The following is an 8,631-nucleotide window of genomic DNA, read 5'->3' on the forward strand; positions in this document are numbered from 1 at the left end:
CAAACCAAACCACCAAAGTCAAACTGCACTGCGTGTGTGCACGAGGGGGGAAAAAAACCAACACAGAGGTCACGTGAGAGCCCCAGTTCACACCAAAGGTCAACCCCTCCCTCCCCGAGTATTAGCATAATAACACTAAAGTGAGCGCTGGCCTCGCATAATGCAAATCCGTGTGTTTCATTCCAGATTAAGCAGCACGTCTGGTGTCTCCTCCTACAGTCACTCTGTGACATTTGCATACGGAAGCCGGGCGGTAAATATTGTGTCAATGACTGAAGGTGATTACAATGACAAAATGTCTGTGATTTTATTAATTTTGCACAATACATTTCACAAATATGATTAAGATAAAAAAAAATAGTGCACAGAGGGAGAAGGGGAATAGACCATTATAGTTACAAATAAATAATAATACATTAATAATATCAAAATATGTGTGTCTATGTGGAACAAGCTTCTCCAGCTTGTCTCTGTACTCCTGAAGATTCAAAATACTTTATTTGTTTGCCTGGGAACAATTTACTGGTCCTGAGCTTGTTGCAGATCTTTGATGGCTGTTGCATGTTAAAAGATGTCATTCTTCATAATTTCCCACAGTAAGAGTCTGCTTCTAAAGTCAAAACTGCTGCTGTAGAAACATAGTGGCAGCCTCTGTAAAGTGAGACCACTGCCTCTTAAGCCACACTAATCAAACTTTATTTTATTTAAATGGGATCATTTTTGCACACACACCAGTAATGGGGGATTGGTTGCCTTGCTCAGGGGCACCCCAGCCCTTAGCCTGTCCTGGCTGGGATTGAACCTTCCAGTAATGAGCCCAATTCCTTTCCTCTTGGCCATGGTCTGCCTTATTATGGTGGTATTATGCAATTTCTGCCCATAAACTCTTCTCCATGTTACACACTGGGCTTTAAATATAGCCCGCTCTGCTCTATCACACAATAATAAAAAACATCTAATATACAAACGACACATTATATGCTGTCAGAGAAAGCTCATCTACAAGCTTTCAAAGCCAAAGTTGTGAGCCAGTCTGTGTTTTAAATTGTGACAGGTTTCATTTTCTCACTTGCCTACGGTTGCCTATAATTATGTCATTAAAATTATAATTGGCCCATTATCCTATGTCTGCAAGCGTGCCAAAAAAACAAGACCCCAACTGTGGGCTCCCAACCTAAAATCTATAATTATTTTAGAATTATTAGCAGGGACTTGATGAAAAAAAAGAGAGAGATTGTCTCACATTTTCATTTTGATTTCTATAGTGAAAATATTTATAAATTGTAGATACTGTGGGTACAATATTCAACTCTCAAGAACACATCTATCTATCTATCTATCTATCTATCTATCTATCTATCTATCTATCTATCTATCTATCTATCATTCTATCTATCATTCTATCTCCCACTAAAAACACACACACTTTCAGTCTCGTAATCAGTGTGGAAATGTGAGGGTGGCAGTGATGATGGTGTTGGTGGTTGGGGGGGGGGGGGTGCAGAGGGGGTGGAGGTCGCCTTGAAACTGCCCCCCATCACCACCACACACTACCATCACACACACAGAAAAAACAGTGCTTGTTTTGATCACTCAGTCTTGAAGGAAGAGGGGACCTTGAAACGGCTCAACCTCCTTGCTCCATAATTGGTTTTATAGTTCTGGCGAGCGGCCAGTGTGTGTGTGTGTGTGTTTTACCCACTGGGGGGAGTTTGATTGACACCCGCTACAGCCAATGAGAGCGCAGCTGGGTGGGCGGGTCTGGGGTTGGGTGCTTGTGAAAGAGAGGGGCGGGGCTTACACAACAATGCTGTGTTTCATTGCTGAGGAGTTTACAGACGCGGCGGGGGTTTTTCTCTCCCCCTGACTTCACCCCCCAGTTTACCTCCGGACCAGCCTGAAATGGACTACTCCACTTCTCCCAGCAACCTGCACGCATTTTGAAGTGTTTGCGTTTTAGCTCATTTTTCTCCACACAAGTAAGCGCTCGACATGCCGTGTTTTTTTCCTGTGTGTTTCTTGTTTGCTTTTTTTCCTCCTTCCATCTAAAGTAGCAGAGAAGTCGGGCTTAAAAACATTATTTGCGTTATAGATTTACGTAAAAAGGGCGCGGAGCTTCGGGAGCTACGTTATAGTCTTTTTTGTGAAGCTGTTTTTTGTCGCTGTGGAAAACTAAAAGAAAACCCCACTCGCGAGAGACGTTTCCTCTTTAGAAAGTTTTTTTGCGTGTCGTTTATGGAAGCGTGAAAAGTTTGAAACGTGGCTGAAACGCGGAGCTGCTGAGCCGCGTGGAGGAGCACAGCCTGTAGCCTGGCTCCACACTGTCCTCCACGGCCATTCCAGGCGACACCAGGGTGTTTTTATAAAAGATAAAAACGATAAAAAAGAGAAACCCTTAATGTGATTTCTGAGCGAGTCTTTCTTCAGGTCCCGCCCGCCTGAAATACCACGAGTCACGGCTGTAATGTGTCTCCTCTGCTTTTACACGTAAAGTCCTCGCTACCTTTGACTGTTTTTAAGTGGAATTAATTTAAAAATGTTGCCTCGAACGTGTGAAAAACAGCAGACTTGTGCTGTGTGTGGTGAGTCGCTGTGTCCGCGTTGACTGCGGATAAAGTCGCAGTTGCTTGTTGTTGTCCTTTTAACAAACTTTATTTTTATTTTATATAAAACGCGACATACTTTTGCGTGTCTTTGAAGATTGTTGTTGCCTCAGCTGTTCTTTTAACAAACACAAAAAATGCACCTTTTAACATTTTCTTTCATTGAACCGGACCTCATTCGTCTATTGACGTTGTAAAATATAGTATTTTTATGTTAAACTCGACACAGTGAAGCGTCTGAATGTGTTTATAAGTAATGAAGCTTTAGTTTTTAAAAGTGTGTGGAGTCTAAAGTGTTTACGGCTTTGGTTTTCGTGTGTGTCCCTGGGCAGCACCCGTGTCCATGTCCATTTGCGAAGTATTGCCCCGCACTAAAATCGCATCTGTGCGCAACAAAACACCGCTAACCCTCGCTGATTAATGGTGCATGTTTTTTGCAACCTTATTTATTTTTAACCCGTTTGAAATTTATATTTGATGCGCCTCCAGTATTTATGGTGTATTGGTTTACACGGAGCCTCGGCCCCGCAGCCTGCAGCTCACTGCTTTTACTGTTGTAGTTAAAAATAACAGCTGGTTTATCGAGAAAAGAAACAAAATGGTGATTTTAAATGTGACCTGTGCGGGTTTACATGGCATGATCGCGGCTTGTTTTCGTAGCCGAGGCTGAGCAGCCTGCCTGCCCGCCTCTCTCCTGGTTGTTTCCCCCGTGGATCGGAGCTCCGGAGCGGCTGTCCGCGCGTTGTGCAGTCGGTGTGGAGGAGGAGGAGTGGAGAGGCACAGCGATTACACCATGATATTGTGGATATAAGTAAAAGCCGTGTCACGACCCGCAGTTATAATACAACAAGAGCAACTCATATGCTCGTAATGTCGACCAACCAATGGTCAGCGTTTAGTTTTTGAAGTGGTTTTCCAAACTGCGTCATTGCGCGTACAAGGGCCGCCTGGACAGAAAAAAGAGAGAAATCCTAAATAAAACTGTCAGTTCACAACAGTTTTCCTCAATCTGCGCTTTTTTTTTTTTACTGTGTATCAAGTGTTTTTTTCCTTGTGCTTTTTAGGTCAGCAGGATGGCTGAGAAGGAGCCCGAATCGTCAGGAAAACTAGAGACACTATTATTATAGCCTGGATTTTTTTCGGAATAGGGGGCACATTTCTTTTTACAACTTTCCCCTCTGTGGATAATGGATGGCAGAGATTTCGGACCTCCCAGATCCGTCCATCTGCCGCCTCCGTTGTTGGCGGGGCTCGCAATGGAGTCTCACCGACTCGGAGCAGCAGCGGCAGCCGGGAGGATCCCTCCCTCTCCCGGTCATTTGGGCGCTACTCACCCGCCGCCTCTTCACTCTGGAAAATTCCTGCCATCGGCCATTAACCTACATCCACACCACAGTGAGTATGACATGTCAGTTTGTCTTCGCCCCAAACACAACCATACGATTATTGTGCATGACCATAATAAGGCTGCGCAAAAAAATGCGCTCAGTTGTGCGGTCATCGGTTTGATGTGGATGTGTGGGGAAATGTGTGTTGGATGCACAGGGAGGAGTGGTCGATGACAAGTTTCAGATGTAAAGTATGGCTTCGCTGTAAAGATGCTCGGCGTAAGAAATGGACTTCAGCGGAAAATTACTTTCACACACACACGCGCACACACATCGCTTGGTTGAGCTGTGGTGTGGATGTTGCTGCGGCAGTACTGTGCAGGTCAGGGAGCAATGGTTTTGGATTGCATGTGTGGACCATTACGCCGTCACTGCTGTGCACTGGAGCAGATGCTGGGTTTGTGTGTGTGTGGAGTGGGGGAGGTGGTGATGTTGTGACCTTTTATCGAAGGATGACAGACCAAATCATAGCCTGTTGGTGTAATTTGCTCAAGTGTTTGTTTGGATGTGGTTTCTGGAACAGTTGGGAAAGGGCTGCTTTTTTCTTCTCCTTTTTCTTTTTTACCCACCCCCCCTGCATATTTTGTATAAATTCATGTGGACGTTCCCACTGCTTCTCCAAGTGGATCAGGGAATCAGTGTGACAGATTGTGTTTGTGTGTGGATATGGCTGGGGTGCAAATAGATTATTATGTCATTAAAGAAAAAGGTGTGGCATTAACAACACATTGGCTGCTTAAAGCTAATTCCCATGTGTTTGTTTACATCACTCTGTACCTCTGTGTGCTGGTTCTGGCAGCGTTACCCCCTCTGCAGTCAGTAGATCATCTACAGTATATGTTATTCCCTGCTGAGCTGGTGATTTTCCATCTACTTTACTGCCTGAGATCTCTGTTCCCGCTATTAGTAATGGAAACCTTGAAATAACATTATGCAAAGAAAGAAAAGATAACCAAGAATGTTTGCATACAGTTTTGTGGTCAGCCAGAGGGGACTTGTGTCAAGGTTCAAACATGCTGTGTGTGTTTTTTTTTTTTTTTCCATTGCTTCAAGTCTTTTGGAAAGTCTGACAAACACTGACAAGCTACTCATCTCCCTGAAGTTGTGTAGCTGCAGGAGACATCAATTAAACTAGTTTCTCTGTATGCATTTAGAGGTAAACCCCAGGGATTGGCTGCGTGTTCCTTCAGTGCCGCTGCTAAGAGTGGCTTCAATGCATTACTTGTCATTTAGGTGCAATCGGTCTATAAAGTGAGGCAGAGCTGTGATGACAAAGTGTTAATTTGACACACACTGGCAGAGCCTACATACTTGACGTACACACGCTCATGAAATGCTGTCAGAGATGAAATCAACTCGCAGCAGGGAGCGCTACTATGACAGATGGATGTAGCAGGGAAGAGGTGCGTCAGGTTGTCACAGCGAGTCAATCTGATTTTGTACCTGCAGAATAGTGTTGAAGGTGAGATCATCAGATGTGTGGGTTTACTGTGTACTGTGCAAACACCATTAGTTGGTTCAGATGTCTTTGCAGCAGCAGCAGCAGCAGTAGTGTATTTTTGCTGGAATGATGTTCCTCTGTTTTCCCTCCTGTGGCTCTGACTGAAACGAGCTGAAAACTGTGTGTGTGTGCGTGCAGATGAGTCTGTGTGGAACAACTTGACGTGTTGCCGGGGGAGCTGGTGGAGAGGAATTGACCCAGCCACCGTTCCAACCCAGATTGGCAGTTTAAACACTCCTTTAGAAAGGGATGCATTTTATTCTGCCCACTCACTGACCTTCTCACTCGCGGGCTCTCATCTCACCTACACACACACACACTCACTGACTGCCTCCGACCACTGAAGCACACCACTGTACGACACGGGTCATTTAGCTTTATGGTGCCCCTCAATATCAAATCCCCACACATTACATTTACCAAACCCCACTGAGATCTCGGTCCCCTCCTTGTAGTAACACTCATACAGCCATGTTACGTGATAATTACCCAGTAACTGCAAATGTTCACAATGTCCCCATTTAATTGCAATAAGCAGCGTGAATCCTGCTCTCATGGAAGCCAGGGTGCAATCAGAGGAGCCAAGACCGCCCTGCCTCTGCTCTTGTTTACATGTAAAGAAATGCAAAAAAAAAAACCCATGACATTGTTTGCACTGTTGTGTTTGGCTGAGCTCTTGATAGCAGGGTTAACTGTTAATAGCTGCCAACACACTCTTATTTCCCAGGAGCCTCCCTGATTTTCTTTTTTAGTTGAGTTTTAATAGGATTTCCACCTGACTTAACAAAGTGAAGTGTTTCCCGTATTTCCACACCTCCAGATTGGCAGATGTGAGCGTGGGAGAGACGAAATTACATTTTGTTTTTAAATGCATTGTGAAAGCTGCAAATAGATCGTTGACATTTGTGCTGTATGTACACTCGGCAACAAAAAGGTACCACGTTAAGACACACAAACACTGTTTTCTACCGCCGCGGCCCATCCGTGCCTATTATTCACAGAGGTTATTTATATTTATACACGATAAAATCTCAGTCACCGTTAAAAGATGTAAAATGGCTGTAAATGGTCCTCTGTTTACTGGAGGTCTGCTGGTGCCTCCATCACCAGATTGAGGCCATCTGTCCTCTTCCCTCCCGCTCGTATCCAAATGCAGCAGAGGTAGGACGAGGAGATGGGGCCACAGATGCTATTCATTTTCAATACTATACCATCACTATTAAAGGGTGACGTGTTTGCACACGTTTGTGTTATAAATATGAAGAAACAAGGATAATATTTTTTAAATCAAAGTGACAATTTTGCTGCCAAATATCCTTTTTGCGCACGTAAAGCTCAACTACACCATGTAATTGAACTGCTTTCTTTGAGCCAGTAAACAAGCACTAGTGGATATATGGATACATTAAATCCAGTGTGTCTGCATCCACTATGTGAGGTAGCGATGTCACCTGTTCAGCTTGTTAGTATTGGGTATAGGAGTTGACCTATTGTGTCACAGACCAAAACAACTTCATCTGGCAGTTAGTTGTTAACATGTCGAGCGTCATTCTGAGTCCCACTGCCATCCATTAACTCTAAAATATTCAATTATTTAATCTGAAGGCTTATAAATTCAGTCTGAATTCAGCCTGTATTTCACTATTTTCCTGCTGTTGCCTTATATTTCCAGCCTTTTCTAGTATTTTTTTAATATAATTATTATTATTATTATTATTATTATTAGTCCTGCCACAAGATTTTAACCTCTAATAATAATAATAATAATAATAATATTGTGGCACATGTCCTGACTGAACATAGACCTGCAGTAGTACTAGCTCGACTCCCAATTACATTCTCTAGCTGTGTTAGTCCAACTTTGTGAAATTTGACCCGGTACATTGATTAACATCCGTCCCTCTGGGAGTCTGTTTTAAGTTGTACTAACACCATAATTCATTTTTTTAAAATGTTATGTAAATGCACTGGTCTGACTCGATCAATCAAGCTGTGGGTGTCATATTTTTCCTTGAATTATTTTGGCTCATAACTATTTATTGCGTTAATCAAACAAAGTAATGTTGACTCGGCAGCTGCAAGGAACACAAAGCACATAAGTTCCTGTGCACTGGCAGTTTTTTTTCCCCATGTGCTCAAAGCAGAAGAATTGTTAGGTCACGCACAAGCTGGATGTAGGTTGAATCACAGATGTATTCTATTCATTAGATGGTGAGCTGGATGACAATTGTATACAAGTAGAGGAATACAGGAACGAGTGTACACCTAATGAGGCAAAGATAATCCTCAGGCCGGTGCCCCTCATCTGTGAGACTTCGCAGCCGAGTCAGCAAGTTTTCCACTGTTTTGAGTCTTTCTCGCAAACACACACACTTTGGTGTTTGGTAGCAAAAGACTGGAGTAAGATGTAGAGGGAAATCTAGTTGTTGTGGCGAGTGCACCAAAGAGAAGTCAATAGAGATGAAAACCACTCAAGACAAATGGAAAAGGAGAAATAAATGGGCGCAGTCCCTAAGGTGAAAAGCAGGGTTTTGTTTTTCAGACGATAAGAGCTGAGGTTGTTGTTTGTGTCTGTATTGAGAGGATTGGGTTCTTGTGTATGTGGGGGAATAGGACCATGTGATTGTGCTTAGTGCAGTTGGAGTCGGGGGTTTCCCCCTGGGAGTCTCTGCAGAGAGAAAGGAAGAGGTTTATCCTGACCACAATACATTCATACATGGTTAGATAAATGTGGTAGCCCTTCAAATGTAACAAAACGTACACACATATACACACACGCGCACACACAGGCACATTAGTGCAAGTATAATTCATGCAGCATGTGCGGCAGGCCGGGCTTGTCTTGCCCGATACCAATTTGTCTTCCATGCTACTTGGTTAGTGTGTCTGTTTATGTTTAAATTAATGTGGCGAGTGTGTTTATATCCATTCAAGGCACAGACTCGTTTGTGTGTGCGTGCGCGTGCATGTTGTGAGAGATGTGACTGGGACGTGTCCCCTCTCGGATTAATTGAATCTTTCAGGAGAGAAGACGGTCTCCTTTTAAGAGAAAGCTGAAGCCACTACTGGTCTCCTACAATAAACCTGTCAGAGGCAGATAAATGACACAGTCATTCACACAAACGCACACTTACAATGC

The 8,631-nt window shown here is 43.6% G+C and overlaps 1 protein-coding gene across 4 annotated transcripts in view; it reads left to right on the forward strand.

Moving 5' to 3' along the window:
* The first annotated feature begins 1,817 nt into the window (after positions 1–1,817).
* Positions 1,818–8,631, forward strand: part of tnrc18 (trinucleotide repeat containing 18) — a 45,167-nt gene continuing 38,353 nt past the window's right edge. For all 4 annotated transcript variants that reach the window (XM_058654401.1, XM_058654402.1, XM_058654404.1 and 1 more), the window contains exons 1-2: positions 1,818–1,979; positions 3,668–3,998. In XM_058654401.1, coding sequence (XP_058510384.1) covers positions 3,791–3,998 — 208 coding nt within the window. In that variant the 5' untranslated portion in view covers positions 1,818–1,979; positions 3,668–3,790. The remainder of the gene's footprint in view (positions 1,980–3,667; positions 3,999–8,631) is intronic.

The sequence above is a fragment of the Solea solea genome, chromosome 16, assembly GCF_958295425.1.
Source record: "Solea solea chromosome 16, fSolSol10.1, whole genome shotgun sequence".
NCBI classification, from domain to species: domain Eukaryota; kingdom Metazoa; phylum Chordata; class Actinopteri; order Pleuronectiformes; family Soleidae; genus Solea; species Solea solea.